Consider the following 24,973-nt stretch of genomic DNA (forward strand, 5'->3'; position numbering starts at 1 on the left):
TAAGCCTCCACTTAAAGTACACATGTTTCCATACTTCATTTTCTTTAGTAAATCAGAGAAGTATTAATGAACAGATTGACAGGCTATTTACTGAGGAAGAACTAAAATAATGAGACCAATTGACACGAGTATTTTAGAGGTAAGTGTCATAATTTTACAGTCATATTTCATACATATTATTCTATCCCTGATCACATCTAAAAAGTGGGAAAAATTGCAAAGGAAGAATTTTATAATCAGGTGAACAGTTCTGTTCAGTTTTGCTATTGCAGTTTTTGGGAATGAAGAAGGACCCAACTACTAAATAAAAATTAGCCTCAGATAACTTGTTTGTTTTTAAAAGTCACTTCAAGCTAAATTAGAAACACAAATTCATGAGACTATTTCTTTGGCAAAAAAAACAAAGGAATAATTTAGGTTTGTTAAAGTAATTCCAGTTGGCAGGTTTAACAACGGAAAATTATATTTCAGTTTTACCTCACATTACTAAAAAATGGCAATAGGTAGAATTAATTCAATCTAGCCTATTTATACTAGATCATGTGGATTGTTCTCCAAGGAAACCAAGGTAAAACGTAATGTTGTAGGGGGCAGTGATGTTGCCTGGGTTAATGAGTTCTGTAGAAATAATTTTAAACAGATATTGAAAAGGAAAATTCAGTCCTTGACAAAACTTTATACTTGATACTTGCTTTACTAAAGAATAAAATGATAAAGTTACTACCCATTCTTACTCAATAATGCTGTAATAGCACTGAAGGGAAAAGAAGGGGAGTAGCGACTTGGGAATGTTAAATGAGTGGCATGGAAGTCTGAATAATAAGGTCTTTCATCTCTAAACAGCAGTTTCTTCCAGCTGTAATTCACCAGTTCTGACAAAGTTTCTCTAAAAATTCTTCTCTGATGCTTATGAACCCTACTTCTTTTTGTTCAATTCTTTAAGGTAAAATGCCACAGTATTTTTAAAAAGCAACTTATTAAAACATCAATCTACTAAATATGTACTATGTTAACAATGGCATTTATCAGTTTGAGAAAGTGTGTAATTCACAAGAACTGCATTTCTTCAAAATCACTTTTAGGTGAATGAAATTTAAAGTAAATTTTCCTAGAAGTGTACCTAACAAAACAAAATATTCAAAACACAACTCTGCAGTGGGATGAAGACAATATTACTAAAAAATCTGGAAGATGATATTCCTTGAATTTGGGACCAATAGTATAACATATTTCTTTTAAAACAGTCATATTTATAGTTACAATTATAACATTTAGCTTTAAGAATTTTTCCTCATCTTTCTCAGCAAGCTACTCACATTTAGCTGTCTCATTAGATTATTGCAGCTTCCAAAAATACATGGATCACAGAATCAAAGATTTAGAGGTAGAAGAGGTTATTTAGGCCAACCCTCACGGTTGATGATTAGTGAGTTCTTGAAACAGCATCACTGCACGTGGAAAATTATACAGTATGTAATCATTACCTTTCCTTTTCCATGTGGAATTCCTAAAGGACAACGCTTTACCGCTCCTAGCAGAGCCGCCACAGCATAACTAAAGCCAGTCACAGCTTCAGGTGAAGATTTGAGCACAGCAAGTCGTTCAAGGCAACGGTCCAGAAGTGGAGTTAGGTAGGAAGGCAATGCTACAGCAATGCAGTGTAAACACCAAGCTGCTGCTAATCGAACTGAAATGCTAGGATGAATAATAACTGAAATGACATTGTCAAGAATCCCTGGAATAAAAGAATAAACAAATAACAAATCTTTATAGAGAGAAGGCTGATTTAGTAATCAATTAATCAATAAACATTTATTTATTGTCTACTATGTGCTAGATGCTGTGCTGAGCACTATACAAAAAGAGGTAAAAGACAGTTTCTGCCCTCAAGGAGCTTAAAATCAAATAAGGAAGACAATATACAAACAAATATATGCAAAGCAAGTTATATATTGGATAAATAGGGAATGAATAACAGAGGGAAGGCACTGGAATTCAGAGGGGTTAAGGAAGGCTTCCTGTAGAAGGTGGGATTTCAGTCGGGCTTTAAAGAAAACTGAGGAAGTCGGCTGTTGGAGCAAAGGAGGGATAGGATTTCAGGCAAAGGGGACAGCCTGAGAAAATGCCCAAAGCCAAGAGATGGTGTCTTGTTTGTGAAATAGCCAAGTGGCCAGTGTCACCATATTAAAGAGTACATGTCAGGGACTAAAATGTAAGCAGACTGGAAAGGCTGGAGGAGGTTAGGAAGTATGATTTTAGAGGCAATAGGGAGCCACTGGAGTTTACTGAGTAAGGGAGTGACATGATCAAACGTGCACTTCAGGAAAATCATTTTGTTGGCTGAATGAAGGATGGATTAGAGTAGAGAAAGACTTGAGGCAGGCAGACCCACTAGCAGGCTACTGCAATAACTGAGGTATGAGGTGACGGAGGGCCTGCACTAAAGTGATGGCAGTGTCAGAAGAGAGAAGAAGATGTATTCCAGACATGTTACAAAGGTGAAATTGACAGACCTTGGCAACAGATTGGATATGGGGGTATGAGAGATAGTGAGGAGCAGAGGATTGCTCCTAGGTTGTGAGCCTGAAGAACAGAAGGATGATGTTGCCCTCTACAGTAACAGGGAAGGTGTGTATGTGGGGAATTTTAGGGGAACGATAATGAATTCATATTGAGTTTAAGATGTCTTCTGGACATCTAGATCTAGATGTCTGAAAGGTGGCTGGAGATGTGAGAAAAGTAGGGGATGTATTTAGTCATGTGAATAAAGATTATATTCTTCTAACTCATACACCAGTTGTTGAGTTATCTAAAGGTCAAACCAAGAGATGTGATTCTAAATGCTGTTTCTTTTTACAAAATAATCACTTTTATAGATAGGTCTAAACTAGGTAAGCTCACAAAAAAGTTACATTCTTTAAACTGTGTCAATGCTCTGTTTGTTCTCTGGTCCTAAGACCTAAAACTGTTTAATAACTATTGGGGGGAAAAAGCATTCTAAGTCTTTCCTAGCCTAATTTTCCCTCCATTTCAGCATACCTTTTCATTAACCATTCAATATAGATCCACTTCATCAGGTTGTTTTATCTGAATAATACTAAAAAGAAATTTAAGTCAGCCTGATTTCTCAATGGGATCCACACAAAGAGATCCTATTGTTTCTGTAATCACTAACAGAGTATTGTATCTATATCAATTTTTAAAATGACTGTTGTATCAGTCTTATGTCACTAACTACATAAATCATATATGTTCAACTTTGAGATAAAAGACCTAAAATCAATTATTTCACACACAATTGTAAATCAAAAGCATTCTCAGAGAGCTGCCTATAGGCCAAATGGCACGAATAAGTATCAAATAATGATGCTGAGTGATATTTTTCTAATAAGCTTAGCAATCATGTTAGTTTGAAAATTCCTTGAAAACTCAATGATAGTATTGTGTTCTAAGGAATTATGAATATGAAGAATGTTGAGAAACTTGGTAAAATTTGAATGAGTTCAAGCAGAGTAAAGCAAAACCAGAAAATCAATTTACCCAATGTCCACAATAACATAAAAGAAGATTTAATATTGAAAGAATTCAGAATTCTAATCAATGCAGTAACCAATCATGATTTCAGAGAATCTCTTGGCAGAGATGTAGTAGATTACAGGTGAGAAATGGGAAGGAGTAAAAGAAAGAGAATAAGCATCTATATAGAGCCTACTACGTGCCAGGCACCGTGCTTAAACACTTTGCAAATATTATCTCATTTGTTCTCACAATAACCTTGGGAGGTAAATGCTTTTAGTATCCCCATTTTACAGCTGAGGAAACTGAGGCAAACAAAGATTTAAGGGACTTGCCCAGGGCCACACAACTAATAAGTATCTGAGGCTAGATCTGAACTCAGATCTTCCTGACTCCAGACCTAGCACTCTATTCACTGAGCCACCTAGCTACTGCAAGATGTACATTTTCAGATATGGGCTGATATGTTTCGCTCTCTTTTATATGTTATTTGTTTCTCGTTAGAATATAAACTCCTTGAAAGCAGGGACTCTGCTTTTTTTTCTTATTTTTGTATCCCTGGCACTCAGCAAGGAGCCTTCCACATAGTAAGTCCTTAATAAGTGATTCCTGACTTTCTTTACTTATTTTTTACAAGGAAGGGTCCTGGGGCTGGAGGGAGGTAGAAGTCACCGAAAAATAGCAAGGTAAAAAAAGAGCATAAGTAAAACATTTTTAAAATAACTAAATTTGTTGTGACTTATGGAACATTATGTCTTAGTTGTATGTGAAATTGTGGAGAAAGGCTCTGGGAATACATTTGTATAAACTTTGGTCCAGTCCTATTATTTCATAGGTTTAGAAAATTCCTGATGAGGAAATTCTCTCTATTAATGTAGATGGGCATCTATTCTGTAAATTATATAGTTTAATAAAGTTACTGGAGGCACTGAGAAATTAAATGATTTGTCAACACAGTTAGTAGGTATCAGTGGCAGAACTTGAACCAAAGTCTTCTTAATTCTAAGGAGAGTTCACTATCTGTTAAACCATACTACCTGGATAAAGGCTAAGAAAAATATGAGCTAGCTAAAAGCACTTAAATTAAAAAAGGAAAAATCTCCCTGCATTTATAAATAAAGCATAAAAGTTGAATTGTGTTTCTTTTTAAAATATACATTGGCTATACATACTTCATTAAAACAACAGTATAGTCTTTTTAAAATCAGTCACATAAAAGAGATTCCTTTACTAAATTAGATCTTTAAAACACTTACTATTTTTAAAAACTAAAAATTTTTTAAAAGTAAGGGTCTAAGATAAACAGAACAAATTACTACCTATACTTGAATCCTGTAATAAAGGTGCAGCTGTTGTGCCAAGACCATATATAAGATTCCCAAGTTCTTGTAAAGCACACACTAGCACATGCTGGCTGGCCGTGACATCTGTGGAACCAGGTCGAGTTTCCAAATTACCTTCACTCATTACAGCATCTGAAAAAATTGCAAATATTAGCTATGCAATACAGTTTCTCTACAACACAGAATATGGAGTATGTAGTAGGGAGTACAATGTGAAAAAAGATGTACAATTTGACTTTTCTTAGGTGAGACTCTCTGAACTACTCAAAAGAGCAGTGGTTATAATAACTGTAATTTATCTGTTCAGATTAAGCATCTCACCATCCACAATGCACAATATCATGTGTAGGTGGTGTGTGTTTTTGCATATGTGTGTATATTTTTTTCACTAACTTAGGAGCTAGTACTGCAAGGAACAAACAATATTCTAAAGGAGATTCTTGGTCAGGTATGTTTTAAAATAGCTGGCCTCTGAGGTCCCTTCCAATTCTGGGATTCTGTTAGTTGATTTCAAAAGTACATTAACTTCTCAAATTAGGCAAATATTTCTGATATAGTTATTAAATACGTGTGTGTGTGCGTGCCTGTGTGTGTATGTATATGTATGTTAAATTGGTATTTACTTACAAAAAAACACAGCTGAGATAGATGGTAAAACTGTGGATGTCATTGCACTTTGCATGCACTAGATTTTCTGAAGTGTCAGTATTACAGGGCTAGATGATAATTACTTCAGCATTAGTTAAAAAAAAAAAGATAATTTTATTAGTCCCATACCAACAACTTTCTTTAGTTTCCAGATGGCCTGACAAATATCCTTGGCAGCAGCAATTTGAGCTTTTTCTCCAAGAAGACTTCCTATAGTAGTTCGAAGGATAAATGAAACACAGCGACGACAACAGATAGCATCCATCTGAGTTTGGATTGCTTTAGGGTGAGACTGTGACACAAGGCTTAGGATATGAGAGAGTAAGGTGGCAAAATTCCTCTCTAGCCAACGTCCTCCTAGTGTTAAAATAAATACCACATATGCCTAAAAAAGAATGGAAGAGTTTCACTGTCAAAACTGAAATATTTTCAATTAAATATTAATATTCTCTTTATCACAGAACACACTGAAAAAATTGGATTTTCTTTTCTTTTCTGAACACTGCAATCTTTTCTTGGTGAAAGCTATAGTGCACTAAATTAATACTAGATCAAGTCCTTTTCCATTTAAAGCCACAGCTACAATGTGTGGGCATTTCAACTCTGATTTCATGTAACCTGCCTGTCTGTTTTATTTTGTTTCAGAGAGTGAGAAATGTTAGGGTACCATCACAGGCAGCTGTGACATAAAACATTGACTCTGGCCTCACTGAAAAACAGTTTCCAGCTATCTGAGATTCTTAACATGTAATCCTAAATTTAATATAAAAAACATTTTAAGAATTATTATGCAACAAATCCATAAATCAAAGAGCTTCCAGCTCTAGGGACTGAAAAGGAGTAAATGTTAATAGTGATCCAGCATTATTCTTTATTTTCATAAATTTTAATGCTTTGACTTCACCAGAGATACAAAGTCCAATGATACCACAACAAAGAAAAGATAATATATGGAGCTATTTGATAAATTTAGTTACCAGAAAACAACTATTCCTCTGCATATCCTGGTTTCTTACAAGTCCTTAATAGCATTCATTTACCATTACAAATGAATTTACTATTTTAAGTAAGTCTGTGATGATAAAAATATTAATACAATAGGTATATACAATAGCAGATTTTGAACGACAAACTACAAACAAAATGTAATGTCACTAAAGAAGGGGATTATTCTAGGGTCTTCTTGAGTATTCTGCAACAAAGAGGTAAAATTTTTAAAATAAGTTTTACTGATGCTTTTATTTTTATACTACTCATTTTTGGAAACCTCTTCCAAATATTCTGGGAATTTTTTTTTCTTGAACACTTAACAGCAGTTTGAGAAGTAAATACTCTTTTAGCTTATATATACTAACATTTATTTTGGAAATGAAACAATATAAAATGGCAACATAGTGTTTTTTTTAACAATTCTTCACCTAATAACATCAGTCACCTACAATTACACCTTAAGACAGCTAAAAATATGTAAGCACACTGAAAAATGTTTAACCATAAGAAATAAGAAAACAAGCCTTCAGAAACAAAATAATTACCCAACTATACCACAACAACCAAATCAGTCCTCTTCAGAGTTAGTTGGCTTTACCTGAGCTCAAAGTGAAAATAAAGCTCTCTTGCTTAAAACCTAGGTCTTCAAAAGTCTTAAGCAATATATGCCAAATCACCATGATTTGGGATGGATTACCTGTCATGGTACTAACTTTAGAGAAGTTTACATTTCAACATTATCCTGAACACTCTGATACTGTATCCTAAATAGGTGTTAGATTTAGGCCAGTGAGAATTATAGTCAGATATTTCATTTGTGATCCAAACCTGAGTAACACCAACTCGAACATCCCTACTGACTGAACTGGTTCCTTTCAACATATCTCCACTGGCTCGAAGAAATCCTGAACTCCCACGCAGAAACCCTGTTCCTAGTAACTCCATGGCTTCCTCCAGAGAAACTTTGCGAATGTTTTGCCGGGAGGCTGCTATAATAAACAAAGCCAAAAAACTCTCTAAATATAAATTATATTTCATAGAATAAAGTTAAATCCATGTTATACCTTTTTTAAAAGATATATTAATAACTAAAACAAAGGATGAAACTTCTAATAAATTTGAGGCATATTTTTAAAAAGCAAATCTTTGGTATCAAAGATAAAAAATGATAGCTGTATTCTCCTTCATCATACTTCTGAAGAACAAGGGAAGCTGATGGACTGAAGTGGAGAAGTCAAATTCTATTATTGGCTACCAAGATTTATAAGGTAGCCTCTACTTCTGACAAAGAAAATGTGGAATAAGAAACCAAATTAATAAAACTCAAAACTAAACAACATCAAAAAAAAAAAAAACAAGAGTTAAAACAGCCAATACACACAGCAATTCGTATACAAGAAAAAGTTAGAAATTTTTTTTAGCATGTAAATACGCTAGCTACCCTTGTGTGAACATTTACCACCTCATTTCTATACTCTACTATTCATTTATGGAGGATTTGGGTCTTTTATTTGAAATAATTAAGACAAGACTAGATCAAAGTATGAGGAAACACACAGTAGGAAGCAAACTTTTGCCAGCAGAAGACTGACTCATTGACCATTTTTTTCCACCTTGATCTTTGATTATACTCTCCTCCTTCAGGGACATTTACGTGCAAACTACTTGCACAAGCCTAAAAAAGCAGTCTTCTTCAGTTGAAAAGAGGCATAGATTGAAAGGGTATTTTAAATGATATGATCAACATGTTTAAAGAATATTCACTAAAATAGGATTGAAAAAGTGCAGCATCGGGGCACTAAGAATGGTTTATTTAGAAGTTCCTAGCCAAAAATTAGGCAGGGAACAATGAGCAATGAAGAAAAATGTCACTTATGTATAAATGCAAAAAATTTTAAGTAAGGTAAACAAGACTTTTATTAATGAATATCAAAAGAAGAGAAATCAAATCCTTTTTTTGCTCATCACTTGATAAAAGAACAATCATTTTCCTTAGTAAGGCTTTCATTGTCCAAAATACATGACAAGCAGGACTTATTAGGAAGACTGGCATTTCTCAAATTTGGGTTCTTGAAATATATTTACAGAACACATTCAGTGCTTGGTGGAAAACAAGAAAGGAAGGAGGGGGTAGTTAAGGAAATTCTGAAGAAAATGAATGAAATGAGACTTATTTTCATACCCCCAAAATTGCTGTATGTACTCAGAACTTTTGAAAATCTTTGAAAAATAAATACATATTTATTCCATATTTATTACTACAGAGAGACAAATATGACTAGCATTGAAATTTTCATTTTGAAATCTTATTCATATTTTATAGAATGACAAGAGTTCCACAGAACACAGTTTGGGTGATGTAGATTTAGGTGGTTACTTTTGGATTGGAAAAGTCATTGACACATATTAGAAACATATCTAGACAACAAAATCAGATAATGGGAAAGCATCATCAAGGGTTATTTATTTTAAAATATTATCTGTGATTTTTAGATAGTCTTATTTTTTGTGGCATTTTAATAAAAATTATTAAATGAAAGTTTAAATCACTTCTATAATTTTTAAAGATATAAGATTTCCCACTCTATTACCTATAGTTATTATGTAATCCTAATTTTAAAAATTTTTACAAAAAGCATATGTTTAAGCTAATTCTATAAGTAAGTTTACTGTTTACTTGGTAAACCTGAGAAACACAACCTTCAGGTCAGAGTTAAAAAATATACTGCTTAAGGGAAACAAATTTTAAAAAATTTTTTCCTATTAACCCTCTGTTATTATATTTTTGACATACAACAAAATCTCCCATTATATTTTAGTTCTACCTATACAGATCTGACAAAGACAAAAGAAATACATATGAAACTATTATTCACAAAATTAATTCCTAGTCCACAATGGCTAAATGATCAAAAAATATGAACAGATAATTTTTCAGAAGACAGAACATGAATTTAACTGCATGTAAAAATCATATATACTTACAAAAGTCTGGAAACAATCTATATGTCCAAGAATAGGAGCAATGATTTAATAAACTGTAGTATATCGAAGTAATGGAATAGTATAATGCCATTAATACTAAAAAATCTAAGGAATACGAAAAACAATGCCAAAAGAAAAAAAGCAGAACTGTAAGAACAGAGAACACAATAATAATGACCATATAAGAAGGAAAATGACTAAGAACAAAAGGACAAAGAACACCAATGGAGCCCTAGTAGGAATAAGTATACTTTGAAATAAATTTAGGTACTAAGCAACTAGTTTAACTAGTTCAAGTTAACTAGTTGACCTGATGTTTAAATTTTACATACATGATTTAATAAAAATTAATTCTATATAATTTTTACGTCAGAAGACACCGTTACAGTAACTGATCTGCTAAGTGTGAACTACATATATTGTAGATTATTTGCAATCTTTTTCTAATCCTAGGCTCATTTCCTAGGATTCCTGTGTTCCTGTGGCAACTTTCCTTGCAAATAGTATGAAAATTAACACTGAGCAAAACTTCACTACAAAGGTAAACGTGTTATATTACAATAACAATTAAAAAACCAAACATTATTGTTTTTGAAGTTATCGACCATTTGAAGTTAACTACCACTGCTCATTTCTATCTGCACAGATAATTAAGCAAAATGTATACTGCAGTAATTTATTGCTTTTAAATGGCACCACAAAGAGTTAAATAAGATTACACATCTGATGCACATGGAACAATTCAGTAATATTCCAGCACATTAAAAAAGCCCAAGACTAATAAGGCATAGATAAAGTACTAAAATTATTCCTTTTGTTGTTTTTAATCTAAGAGTTTTCAAATGGATTGAGTAACTGTCTCAGAATCAAAAGCAAAAAGTCACAGAATTAAACTTACTGAAAAAAATTATTACAAAAGGATTATATGCATTTTACCTGTTCCTTGTTTAGACATCACAGCTCTAGCCAACACTGTGCCTAAGAGCTTTGACACTGCTATTCGTACATCATAATTAGAACCTTCAAATGACTTAAAACACAATGTTGCAACACTGTCCATGTCTGTACTCCACATAAAGGTAGCCTCATTCTGAAGTTCAAGGAGACACTATACAGGAAGGAGAAAAACAAACAAATGAATAAGCAACATACAATTATTTGCAAAATAAATACAAAAACTTTTAAGATCTAGCAAAAACTTTTATGTTGAAAGCATAAAAAAGTGACTGCAAGGGCAATATTTTAGTATTTAACAGGCATCAAAAAGACTTTAATATAAAAGTGATGTCCCTAGAGGAAAAAAAAAACAAAACTACTCATGACTCAGTAAGGTATCAAAAAGTTCCTCTTCAAAATCAATCTTGTTGGTAATGAATCATTAGAAGTAACACATGTTTATTTTACTTCCTAAATATTTTAAACATATTGTTAGGAAGTCACAGGTTTTAAAATGTGTTTAAAAATAATAGCCTTGATTTCTACTGTACTCACTAATATCACAGAATAATTCTCTAATATGTTCAAGCAGCTAAAGAGATGGGGGAAGAGGGAGGTGCATTATTTTGTAGTTATATCAAAAAAAATTACGTTAAAAATATTTGGTTTTCAGACTCTTTACCTTTGCAGCAGCACAGCGAACTGCCATGGACCTATCTGTCAAACATGACCTTGCAGCTTTATAAATATCTCTGTGACAAGGGGCGGCAGCAGCTCCAAGTCCATTCAAGATATTTTGCAAACTCAGCATAATCTCATAGCGACCTTGAGACTATGAAAAAGGAGAGAAAAGGAACAATTTTTCAATGACAAACAAATAAACGGTGATAGTTATATGTAAGACTCAGTTATAAAAAATTAAAAAAAAAGACTTGGTTATGAGGAGACAAACTTCATATAAAATAATAATATTATTTTGGTATTTGCTAAGAACTAAGTAAAGGAAACTAGGTGGTATGGTAAATACAGTGCCAAGCCTGGAAGTAGGATGACTCATTTTCCTGAGTTTAAATCTGGCCTCAGGCACTTACTAGTTATGGGACCCTGGAAAAGTCACTTAACCCTGTTTGCTTCAGTTTTCTCATCTGTACACTGAACTAGAGAAGGAAATGGCAAACTACTCCAGTACCTTTGTCAAGAAAATCCCAAATGGGGTCATGAGAGGTCAAACACAACTGAAAATGACTTAACAACCACAAAAAATAAGAAGTAAGAGATGTTTTCAACAGAATTTTTTAAAAATTAAGTAACATGAGGCAGTTAGGTGGGCGCAGTAGATAGAGCGCTGGCCCTGGAGTCAGGAGGAGTCAAATCTCGCCTTAGACACTTACAAGATGTGTGACTTTGGGCAAGTCACTTAACCCTGACTGCCTCCAAAACAAAAGTTACAAAACAGATGAAAAGTCTTTCTTTTGCAGAAACAACATTAAAAACTCCAAATATTCTGATAACCTCTATACCATAAAAAGCCAAAATAGGCCTACTACCATTGTCTTGAGAGACAGTGGATAACAAAAAAAAAAAAGAATGGAAAATTGCCCTAATATCTCTACCATCTCTTCAAATGTCAGAGGAATTCGTAGCTGATCCCAGAGGTAAGGAGGCACATGTACATATGCATACATACACACCCTACCTACATACTATACATACATATTCATGTACTTCATTATTTTGAGAATGCATAATGTGGTCAATGTAGGTCTATTTTCCATCAATGCAGAATACAACTTCTCGATAACTTAGCTAGTGGGCTTCAAGAGGACCTTTAACTAAAAAATCCATCAACCAAAATGATGAAGCTCTGAACTTAATCCTTGGACAGCAACAGTCTCTCATCAGATTCCTGCTTGAAATCTTTCCACTTTGGTACATCCTACTAGAGTTTGTGCTCTATTGGCACAGCCTTAAGACGCTGTGAAACATATATTCATATACCTACTCTATGCTGTATATATATGTATATGACATATTCAAACATATATGTAACAAGACTTATACAGATCTGTTATAACAAAGTTTTATAGCCTTTAAATACTCACAAAGCCTTAAAAACATTGTTTTGCTATTCTTCATTTAAACCTGGAGCTTCTTACCTCTGCACTCTTCATAGCTTTAAGTATATTCCCCACTGTATCTATAAAGGTGTTACCCAATAGTCTCCCCAACTTCTTGTATAAAGAGCCAAGACATACCACAGCAGCACTGAAATAAAATAAAAATCAGATTCAAGAAATGGTTACAAACACAGAAAGAAAAATCTTACAACAAAGAGTTGATTAATATGTCTTTTTTTAAGAGAAAAAAAAATGGGTTGCAATCCTTGGAGGAAATGAATTGCTATTTGATTTTGCTATGAAATCACCTGTTATATTGTAGCATCTGATACTTAAATAGCAACCACAAATTAAATGTTCAAAGACTAGGATTAGAATCAGTCACAATTTTGGAGCTACAAAGACCCTTCGATACTTCCTAGTTCAATATTCTCATTTCACAAATGAAGAGATCTATGATTTTAAAAAAGTATGCAACCAATTTTCAGTTACTACAAATTTCAGTTCTATGAACTTAGGTCTCTATGGTCCCTCTCCTGTGGCATCATTATATAGTAGGAAAAGCAGCAGACTAAAAGTCAGGACACCAGAGTTTTAATGATGGCTCTGATACTACCTAATTATATGATCTTGGGCAAGTCATAATCTCTCTGAGCCTCAGTTTATTCATCTATAATACGAGGAGATTGGGATAGTTTATCTCAAAATTATCTTCTAGCTCTAAAAATTATAAAAGTATATGTTTAATTATGTAAAATAACTTTCGAGTACACGTCCTTTCTTAGGTAGTCAATCAAAATTGGCCTTTGACGTAAACTAAAGGAAAAATAAGAAGTTGATGAGAACTTCATGTTATTCATAAAATCTGAGTTTCCTGGGCAAAGATTCTGTAATAAACTCTATATTCTCTTGATAACTACAACAGCAAACAATTTAAAATAATTCTTCCACTTAAATACCTGCTATTTGCTCGGGTTGGGGGAAGAAGGGCAGGAATCAATGGAGTGGCTAACTATTCATTTTTAGAAACCTTTAAAGTAGCATTTTTTTTAGCCAATACGATGTAATTTGATGAAACCAAGAAAATAATTTACTAAATGTAAAACAGTTACTGGGGGCAGCTAGGTGGCGCAGTAGATAGAGCACCGGCCCTGAAGTCAGGAAGACCTGAGTTCAAATCCGGCCTCAGATCAAACACTTGACACGTATTAGCTGTGTGACCTTGGGCAAGTCACTTAACCCAGATTGCCTCACCCAAAAAAAAAACAAAAAACAACAACAACAACAACAAAAAAAACCCAGTTACTGTCCTTCCAAAATGTGAGCAACCTACCCAAACTGCTCCTTCCCCAATAAATCAGCTGACTATTTTAAATGCTATACAGATTCAGCAAATCCAGATTTCACATCATTCAAATATTAGACATAATATAAGAAAACAGTTTATTTTTTGAACTTTCAAATAAAGTCAATTAAATATTTAAGCAACTATTTTTTTAAAAGGGGGATGTAAATTTGAATTTGCATTTAGTTTTTAATTTATTCTTCAATCAAACAAATTTAGGCATTTCACAAAGCATGACACACACTATTAGTCTGTTTTATGTTGTTTAATATTTAACTTACAGTTTTGTGGGAAGATAACTTGGAGAATCATCTTTGCTACGAATGAGTTCATTACATTTATCAATTGTTTGATAAACAGAAAATGTATCTGCAATACTATAAAGGATAGCTAGGTTCTCAGCAAGAAGCTTTCGAGTAGGTGGCCCTGGAGAGCTATTTAATAGAGATACAAGCTGTTCAATAATCCTCTTCTGTTTCTCCTTTATGTCAGCCTAGAAATGAATTTAACAAAAAAAAAAAAATATATTCAAAGTCAACATAACAGCATGTAAACTTCTCATACTTTTCTTATTCAGTATGTTTGACTCAACATTTTTATAAATTTAAATATATATTAAAAAGCCAAATTATTCTACTTATGAAACAAAATAATTTTGTTATGCCCATACTCTTTTTTAATAGTATTTTATTTTTTTCAAATTACATGTAAAGATAGTTTTCAATGTTCATTTTTCTAAGATTTTGAGCTCTAAATTTTTCTCCCTCCCTCCATTCCTCCCCTCTCCCCAAGAAAGCAAGCAATATGATATAGGTTATACAAGTACAGTCATGTTAAACTTATTTCTACATTATTAATGATGTGAAAAAAGAAACAGAGCAAAAGGGAAAACTACACACACAAAAAAAAGAGAAAATATTATGTTTCAATCTGCCTTCAGTTTTCATAGTTCTTTCTCTGGATATGGATAGCATTTGGAACTGCCTTGAATAGTTGATCATTGCACAATGTGCTGTTACTGTGTACAATGTTCTCCTGGTTCTGCTCATTTCACTCATTTCACATAAGTGTTTCCAGGTTTTCCTGAAGTCTGCTTGCTCATCATTTCTTACAGCACAATAATATTACATTACATTCATATACCACAACTCATTCAACCATTCCCCAACTGATGGACATCCTCTCAATCTTCAATTATTTTCCACCACAAAAAGAGCTGCTATAAATATTTTTGTACATGTGGGTCCTTTTCTCTTTTTTATGATCTCTTTGGTATACAGACCTAGTAATGGTATTGCTAGATCAAAAGATATGCCCAGTTTTATAGCCCTTTGGGTACAGTTTCAATTTGCTCCCCAGAATTGTTGGATCAGTTCACAACTCCACCAAAAATTATGCCATATTCTTCAGAAATTCTCCCCCCAAACCCCCACTTAAACCCATAAGCATTTTCTGATACATTGGCTGATGACCACTCTTTGTGACCTGTTAATACATTGGTTAAGGAGTCCATTTTTCCTAAACAAGTCATTTTAAAGTTTGAGACGTATCACATTCTTACTAGAATAATTTATCTACTACAAAGTCTATGCCTATTTTTTCTTCCTCTGTTTGTACTTGTGATATAAAAAATACTGTAAGTAGGGAAGACCTTGTATAGGTGCCTAGAGTATAACTTCAAGAACACCAAGAAGGCCCTGCTACTGAAAGGAAGCTCACTACTTGCTAAATGGAAGCCTAAATTTCTACAATTACATATTTATTTCCTTGGTTTAAGGCATTTTATCTCTGATCAAAATGCAGTCGTTGCAAAAGCTGAAGTCTTGAAAATCACTTATACCTTAATGTGAATTAACTTATTAGGTCCTTTCTAAGAAAAGAATTTGTTACGGAGATTAGAGAGAAAAAATAGGGGGCAAAGGAGATAGTATCAAGGGATAAAAGGATGAAAAAGAGGGAGACTGAGGCATAAGACTATTTCTACCTGTTGTAGACTCTGAATAAGGCTGAAAACAGCCTTCAGCAATCAGTTTGACTTACTAACCACCTATTTTAGGAAATATTTTTCAGTTATTTAGAGTCAGTTCAGTTCATATCTTTTGCAATACTTTCTGTAATCTTATTCCTCTTATGTTCTTTTGTGCTAAATACAGAAAAGCAGAGATTCTCCATAGACCTTAATGTAATAAAGAGAGGCACTTGTGGCATAAAGCTGTGAAATATCCACCGTTCTGGAAAGTAATTTGGATATATGCAAAAGTCGCTAAATTGTGACCGAGAAATACCATAACTAGGTATATACACCAAAGAGATCAAAGAGAGGAAAGATGGGAAAAAAAGAAAGGACTTATATATACAAAAACATTTATAGTAGTACTTTTTATTGTGGCATAAAACTGGAAACTAAGGGAGTAGTTAACTGGGAAATCGATAAACAAACTGGTATATCAATGTAATGAAATATTACTTTGCCGTACATAATTATGAGAGACACAAGAAACTTGGAAAGACTTGCATGTACTTATGAAGAATGAAGTGAGTAGAACCAGAGAACACTTTATACAATGACTACAACAATATAAAGGAAAACATTGGTCAGACTTTAGAATTCTGACCTGAACATCTCAGTGATGCAATGACCAATCATGACTCTGTAAGAATGATCATGATTCCCATCTTTTGATAGAGAAATGATGGACTAGAGATGCAGAATATAAAATAAAAGACATATATTTTTAGACAAGGCCAATGTGAGAACTTGTTTGGTGTGACTACACTTATTTATTACAAGGGAGGGCTTTGTTTTGGTAGGTGGGGAGTAGTAGGTACTGTTACTAATACCAAAAAAACAAGAAAAGAAAGTCAATAAAGCATTAAAAAATTAAACAGAAGAAAGATGAAGGAAGATCAGAACAGACTAGCAGGAAGTGAAGGGAAGGGGGGACTGAGGAAAGGAATAAGTATCAATATAGTGGTCAGTAGGTGTTAGGGGTTGTGCTAAGCACTTGACAAATATTATCTCATTTGATCCTCACAATAATCCTGCAAAGTAAGTGCTGTTTTAATTCCCATTTTTCAACTGAAGAAACTAATTCAAATAGGATAAGGGACTTGCCTAAGGTTACATACCTAGGGAGTCTGAGGCTGGATTTGAACTTAGATCTTCTCAACTCCAGCCCCAGAGCTCTAGCTCTTTCACCTAGCTCCTTCTAGTAAGAGAAACTACAATGTTAAAATCTATCCCACAAACAACCAAGCTGTATGTGATGAGATTCAAGGTTTCAAATGCAGTCTTTCTTATGTTCTCCTTTTTAAAGGAAAATGTTCAGGTCTGTCAAACTGATAATAATAAAAAGGGAAATTTAAAAAAAAACTGCAGACCAATATTATTAATGAATACAACATTAAAAATATTAATAATACCTGCAAATAATATATAGCAATATATCAAAAAAAGATTTCCACTGTGACCAGGCAGGATTTATGAATGGAATGCAATAGGATGGGTTTAATATTACAAAAAACTATTAATATAAGTCTTACTGACAAGGAAAAAAAATAAAGGCACAATTATATTATTTCATGCAGAGAAAGTCTTTGATAAAATGTAAAACCTTTGTTTAAATGCTAAAAAAATTAACTATTTCCTTAATTTTACATACCCTGTTGGTTGCCAGTAAAAGCTTCTCTAAAAACTTCAGCCATTCAAAAACAAACTCTGCCTTCTGAACTTCTCCAAGTTGATTACATGCTTCTTCATTCAGCAATAAGCTGTGAGCCAGTTCCATTCCTTGCAATTACTCTCTGTCTTTATAAACCACAGTTGAAAACTTGGAGAGGGATAGCCAGGATTCTTCTCATTAAAATTCAATTAGTAGATTTAAATGCAAGTATCTGTAGTAAAAGAAAATAATACATTTAAGGGGGGAAGAAAGCATAACTTAAGTTTTATGTGAATAGTGAACATTTTCAAGATGGGAGAAAGAGTTTAATGTATACAGCTTTTAAAGTGGATACCCAAATTTGTAAAAAGCACAAGTAATGTAATTTGTGAGCAATAAACATTTATGAAGTGCCTACTGTGTACCAGGCACTGTGTTAACTGCTGAAGATACAGAGGCAAAAGACAGTGTCCACCTTCAAGAAGCTCAAAATATAATAGCAGGTGACAACAAATATATATATATATACAAGCTATATACATGAAAAATAGGAGATAATTAACTGAGAGAAAGTAGTACAATTAAGAGGGGTTAGGAAAGGCTTCCTGTAGAACATGGGATATAATTTGGACAAAAAGGAGGAAAGAGAAGCCAGCAGATAGAGATGAGGAGGGAGAGCATAATTTTGAAATATATAGATAATAACAATAGTAATAATAATTTACTTCCACAGCTCTTAGGTTTACAAAGCATTTCTTATGGCAACCTTATTTCCATTTCATAGATAAGGAAATTAAGGGAGGGTGAGAGGTAAAAAGATATGGTCATACAGCTGGTATATATCAGAATTATGATTAGAACCTAGGTCTTCTGATGTCAAGTCTAGTACTTTTTCTACCACTCTGATGCCTCACACAGACATCATCAATATAAAAATTCTGGCATCATATAAACAGAGTCAACCAGTGCACCTTTGCAGTAACGTAACAATAGTAGATCTAAATAGTAATGCTTGTATAAGAGAAACCAGTTAACTATTACTTCATAATAATCTATATATTTTGAATGGCTCCAGAAAGGTTATCTTTGTTAAAGAAATATAGTTAAGAAATCCATTCCTTTTTTTTCCTTTTAACTATTCTTTGTTTGCCACTAAAAGACGAGACCCTCAAATTCCAGTAAAACATTTCGAAAAGTTCTCCTTCCCTTCTCAATTTATTTGAAGGAGTAAATCATATAAATTTGAGACAAATTTAATAAAAAACTAGAGAAACAGATAGAAAGCATACACAAGACAAAAACTAAGTTTGCATTCAAAATTCATGGCTGTATGAGGAAAAATAATTTAGCTATGTCTGAGAAAATCTTAAGAACTACTAGGGCATGCCAAAATTGGGCCAAAAACAAGTTACCCTTTCTAGAGGTTATCAAGCCTGCTGAAGAGACATTTTCCCTTTCTGCAAACAGTAATGCTGTGGTGTAAAATGATCTAACAAGCAGTAATACAATGCAATAATAAATAATTTAGTACAAAGTTTAACAACATAAGCATGGCAGAAAATTATCTTGAATACCATAAATATATTCTGTATATAATTCATTTCCAAATGAGTAATTAATCACTAATCACTGATATACTATATGCAATATAAATGTATTGAAAGCTTATATGCTCCTATATAAGTACTAACAATGTTTTAAAAAATAAATCATACAATGTTACAAATGAAGATGAACCTGCTCTTAGAAATCACTGTCTACTTCAAATCTTATTTCTGAAAGGCTGTACATATATATAACTAATATGTGTATGTGTATATATATACATATATACGTATATACTTGTATACATGTATGTGTCTATGTGTACATACAGATAGAGGAGAGAGAGAGAAAGAGGGTGTCAATGCCACCCATTTTATTCGTTAATATAACCTTGACTTGTATACAAACATTCATGAGGCAGCAAGCATTCATGGGGCATACTGGAGAAATAGTTTCACTTTTCCTATTTGGGAGGAAAAGGTTTCTTGAATTATGCTGTTTAGTTATGCACATCTCTGCCTAGAACCCTTATCATTCTGATCTAATGCGTAATTTCTGTTCCTCATAAATGGGTCTGGAAAAACTTGTAGTAAAAAACAGTTTTTGCCTATTTCAAAGACCCTAAGATACAAACCACCACAATCCTGTGTTATTTGAAAAGTCAACATACTGAAATGTCCAATGACAAAATAAGTACCAATACAACTTTTAATATGTAAAGAATTATGATAGGATTGAAGAGAGGCATTTCTCTTTTTCTGCTATTTGTTAACTTAGATATTTTGTTTTGACGCAACACATACTTGAAACAATACCAAAACAAACCCACTTACAAAGTACATTCATCCAAATGTTTCTTTACCAACTGGTAAGAGAAAGGAGGGATACTTTATATATGACAGTAAAGTACTAACACTGAACATTATATCTGATCAGATGTGTTGCCTCCTTTATTGAATTTGTTTATACTGTTGTACTCACTGTGCTTTAAATTCTGCAATCTTCACTTTGAATCCTTTCCTCTAAATCTTCTCCAGTAGTTTATGTACTTAGGTTCATTAAATACTGGATTATTATGTACATTTGTTTCTAAGTCTTGATTTCACCCATCTGCTTTTTACTTCTAATCTAGTACCTCCATAATGCTTCATTACAACTTAGAGGGTAACCCTGGAGTCTTGAAAGTTGGACCAGCAGAGTGCGATCTATGGAAGGTTCTACCACGTTGGAAATACTTTTATGGCACCCTTAAGAAACGAAGTCTATTTTCTGAAAAACCACCAAATGATTAATTTTTTTTTTTGGTCATGGCATGAAACAAAGTCCTGTGTAACCACCCTCTGCATCAGGAATGACAGTGGTAAAGTGGCAAGAAAGGGAGCAAAGGATGCTAAGAATTAATTTTCAGACTAACTAAAAATTTCAAGTTGATTATTGATACTCTAATTTGAGACATTTGTCCAATGACCAATGAGTGGACATACTGTTAGATGTGCTAAACCATATAAACCTTGACATTCTTCCTACGAAGGAAACTGGAAGAAGGAAGTTGCAGCTAAATGAGAGGATGGTTTATAGGTGGAGTTGGCAGAGTAGGTTGTATTGTATTATATTATATGCCCAGAGACTACAAGAAATATTATTCGATGGGGGATTTGGATACTATGTATTTCTATATTACTGATAAGTATTAGTAAAGACATCCTCATGACAATATGATGATCTTTGCATGCTGATGATTGCAGCTTACCCATGGTAGAAAAAGCACACTAAAGATAGGAAAAGGAGCCAGACTGGGAAAAATATATATAAAAAAGATCAACACAGTGCTGAAGGTGATACAATTGCAAGAGCATTAAGGCACCAACACAAAAGGTATTTGAAGAAGAGACGATAATAATGGCACGGAAAGAAATATCAGACATTAATATTAAAGAAAGGATAAAAGAAAACATATATGCATGAATTGAGGGCATCCCCAGTGAAGGTATTAGCAGGAAACAAGGAGGATTTTGACAAGTGATATTCAACAATGGACAACAATTTTATCATATCACAAATAACTGAGGGGATAGGGTTAAGCATAGGGATAGGGATAGAGCCTGTACTTGTTATTTCATTAGTATAAGAAGCTCCCCAACGAACAAATTCTCAAATTACCAACACAAGTTTGCACCCTCTCTGTAACTTTAAGTCTGAGACTTGCCTAGCCCTGAGAGGTTAAGTGATGTGCCCAGAGTCACAGTATATATCAGAGGCAACACTTTTTTTTTTTTTGGTTAGGCAATGGGGTTAAGTGACTTGCCCAGGGTCACACAGCTACTAAGTGTTATGTGTCTGAGGCCGCATTTGAACTCAGGTCCTCCTGAATCCAGGGCCAGTGCTCTATCTACTATATCACCTAGCTGCCCCTAGAGGCAAGACTTAAACCTAGTCTTCTTGGTTTTGATTACACTACACTACCTTTAAATAAATGAATGATGGAGAAAATGTAATATCCCACTGTGCTTACTGTTTGTTAATTTCTAAAAAGCACGTGATTTGGTAGAAAAAAAAACTCTGCCTTACACAGGCTCTTTTGTAGTAAGCTGTCTTTCATCAATACATAAAGATCATTCAGGATTCCTTGGAAGATATAACTGGAATAACCCTCTTCAATGACCTTTTGAAAACAAACATCAAGTAAAGCATAAAAGAGGGAAATACATGCTTGCCAACATTATTAACCATTGTAATAGAGCAGGTATAGAGCAAAGAACAGTTCAATGAGTGATTCTCTATAAACAGTAAGGTCCTCCAAATGCTCAACATCATGGACCCTGTGTTGATTGTATCAATCCCCAAGATAATGCAGGGTCTCTTGAAAGAAATCTGTAATAATTCAAAGTTTAGTCTCCCCATCTACACAGGAAAGACCAAGTGGATGAAGAATGCCTACTGCTGAAATTTCAGCATGCATTTGGATGGTCACCCTATAGAGTTTGTCTCTCAGTATGTATATCTGAAACAGATAGTGCAATAGCCCAAGACAATTAGCTGGGCTAAGAGTTGAAAAGGAAGAGGAAAACTGATTTTCTTTGGGGAAACTGTAAAGCTCATTTGTTAATCCCAAGCTTCCTTGAAAGCAAAAGCCAGTCTTTTCAATGGTAACAATTTACTGATATTGCTACATAGCAACAAAATATTGAACAACATTGCCTTTGAAGAACTAAAAGTACTGCACAGAGGGCAATGGAGAAGTTCCTGATGGATGTAATCAATGACAAACTCCATAATAAAACAAGTTCCACAAGATAGGCAAGCATAGGTATGTTGCAATCTGTATCATTAGAAGGAATTCCCAAATTGATGAGATCACAAATTTGTTTGAGTATTTGAGAATATCTCTACGACTTCACTATAAGATGATCCTGAGTTATCAAACGCCAAGTCAGTGAAGCACAAGCCTGACAGGTCCCACACCAAGCTGAATGTAGTCCTAAACAAAGAATGAATTTCTTTTTGAAGACTAATCTAGCTAATCGAGAAAGGCTCATCCCTAGCAGGCTGGCCATTTGGATGATGAATTCTTTGACTATGGCAAATGAAATAAAGAAAAATACAAAATGGCCCTCAGTTCTGTATAATGTCTTTCTACTTCTTCAGTGGTGGAGTCATTGAAAACAGGGCAAAGATGCTAAGAATCACAGAGATTTTAGAATACCTATAAATGTTAATTTAGCTGTTGGTACTCTAAACATGAGATCCTTCCCCATTGCCCAATCAGTGAAGATACTACTGAAAGAATTGAATGGTATCAATCTAGCATCTTAGCTATAAATTAAATCAGAGGAAAGAAGGAAGATGCAGTTAAATCAAAGGATGACTCACATGTTCTAGGAAAGACAAATAAAAGTACTGATAGAATTGGCTTCATTGTAGTACCCCCCAAAGACAATAAGAAACATAATTTCAAGGGACATTTGGTGATCTCACATTGAAGCATTTATGTAAGTATTTGCAAAATGTCCACCACAAAAATAGCTGCATAGTTTATAAATCAACATCTGTTGCAGAAGATGAAATAGAAAAACATAATAAGAAGGTGACAAGACCTTTCAAATTAAAGAAAACTAGACTCTGACACTTAGTAATTTCCTTTCAAAGATGGAAAGGTGAGGACAGCCAAAAATATATTGGCAATTTTGGCTCAGGAACAAGGAAGAGAGGTCAAAGACTTTTACATTACAAAGAAGCCTTGTGCTCGTATGTTATGATATGGTAAGCACCAAAGAACATTACAAAAATGAAATTTATTATACTTTAAACAGGAAACAATCCATTCAGTAATTTCTAAATTAGCTGCCTGTGTATTGAAGTGAAGATTAAAATTAGTATAAAGCTGGGGCAGCGAGGTGGTGCAGTGGATAGAGCACAGGCCCTGAAGTCAGGAGGACCTGAGTTCAAATCTGGCCTCAGACCAAACACTTGACACTTACTAGCTGTGTGACCCTGGGCAAGTCACTTAACCCCAATTGCCTAAAAAAAAAATAGTATAAAGCTAAAATTAAAATGAGAAAAATATATGGCATGCAATTAAAACGACTCAAGTCTGACCTGATCAAACAAGTTATTAAAGATGAAAAATGAGATATGGATGGAAGAAAGAGCATAGACAACAATTTCACACAAAAATTTAACAATGTAAATCAACTACCATAACAAGAAGGTCAAAAGAGCCTAGACAGTGCCTTGGTCAGCAAACACTTATATGCCAATAGGAGAGATAATATGCCAATAGGAGAGATATAGTAAGCAAGGGCAACACCAGTTTAAAAGATAAATTCTTTATGGAATCTAATGGGAGAAAGATTAAAAGCAACTACCTTATAAAATAGAAGAGAAGCAACAGAGGGTAAAACCAGTTTTAAGAAAGCTTGGTGAGACAGTTCCAAAGGACTCATGATGAAAAATGCTATATGCCTCCAGAGAGAGAACTGATGATCTCAGAATACAGACTGAAGCATATTTGTTTTTACTCTATTTTTATTGATTCATTTTAGTTGTGTTTTCTTTTGTAACATGTCTAATATGGAAATATGTTTTGCATGACTTTACATATATAATCAATATAAAATTGCTTGGCACAGCAGCATTAAAACTCAGGTAATTTTCTAATACACAAAGCTACCTCTTAGGTATTTTCTCACCTAACTCTCCTCTTTTCCAGGTTAAATATACCCAATTCCTTCAAACATTCCTTGCCTAAAATTATTTAAAAGAGGACCATGCATCTTCCATCTCCTGCTGTGCCTGTTCCCTGAGAGAAGGCTGCTAGAGGCCAGAGGAGCAGTCTGTGCCAGTACAAGGTAACTTCCACCTCCTGCTGCCAGCCCCATCTCCAAACCAGGATATGGAGAACCTCCCATGCAAAAAGCAACCTTCCCTTTGACCTCAGGTCTTCCATCTCCTGCACTGCCTGTTCCTTGAGGAAAGAAGAGGAAAGTCAATGGGGAATAGGACTTCTATCTCCTGCTGCACAGTTCCCTGCTTAATCTTCAACCTTCAGAGGGAAGAGGAATAGTGAAATGAGGCCTCCCATCTGGTGCCTTCCATCTAGTGCCCCATTTTTCTCCAGTCCAATCTCCATACTCCTCTGAAAGAAGTGACACCTTCCACTAAATGATGAACATTCTCTCTCTTTTTTTAATTTTTAATTTTTTTGCAATTTCTTTTTTTACATGACTATAGTTTTAATTTCTTTTTTATATTCTTTTTTTTTTAGTTTTCAACATTCGCTTCCACAAGATTGAGTTCCAAATTTTCTCCCCATCTCATCCCTCCCTCCACCCCAAGATGGCATGCATTCTGTATACCCCTTCCCCTAATCTGCCCTCCATTCTCTTA

At 34.0% G+C, this 24,973-nt stretch overlaps 1 protein-coding gene across 2 annotated transcripts in view; it reads right to left on the minus strand.

Moving 5' to 3' along the window:
* The window catches only part of HEATR5A (HEAT repeat containing 5A), a 159,325-nt gene that overhangs the window by 112,971 nt on the left and 21,381 nt on the right, over positions 1 to 24,973 (minus strand). For both annotated transcript variants that reach the window (XM_027870004.1, XM_027870003.1), the window contains exons 2-10: positions 17,543 to 17,774; positions 14,162 to 14,373; positions 12,575 to 12,683; positions 11,101 to 11,250; positions 10,419 to 10,590; positions 7,326 to 7,486; positions 5,637 to 5,892; positions 4,836 to 4,991; positions 1,485 to 1,735 (exon numbers count right to left, since the gene is read on the minus strand). In XM_027870004.1, coding sequence (XP_027725805.1) covers positions 1,485 to 1,735; positions 4,836 to 4,991; positions 5,637 to 5,892; positions 7,326 to 7,486; positions 10,419 to 10,590; positions 11,101 to 11,250; positions 12,575 to 12,683; positions 14,162 to 14,373; positions 17,543 to 17,668 — 1,593 coding nt within the window. In that variant the 5' untranslated portion in view covers positions 17,669 to 17,774. The remainder of the gene's footprint in view (positions 1 to 1,484; positions 1,736 to 4,835; positions 4,992 to 5,636; positions 5,893 to 7,325; positions 7,487 to 10,418; positions 10,591 to 11,100; positions 11,251 to 12,574; positions 12,684 to 14,161; positions 14,374 to 17,542; positions 17,775 to 24,973) is intronic.

The sequence above is a fragment of the Vombatus ursinus genome, unplaced genomic scaffold (genome assembly GCF_900497805.2).
Source record: "Vombatus ursinus unplaced genomic scaffold, bare-nosed wombat genome assembly UNPS02014794.1, whole genome shotgun sequence".
In the NCBI taxonomy this organism is placed as follows: domain Eukaryota; kingdom Metazoa; phylum Chordata; class Mammalia; order Diprotodontia; family Vombatidae; genus Vombatus; species Vombatus ursinus.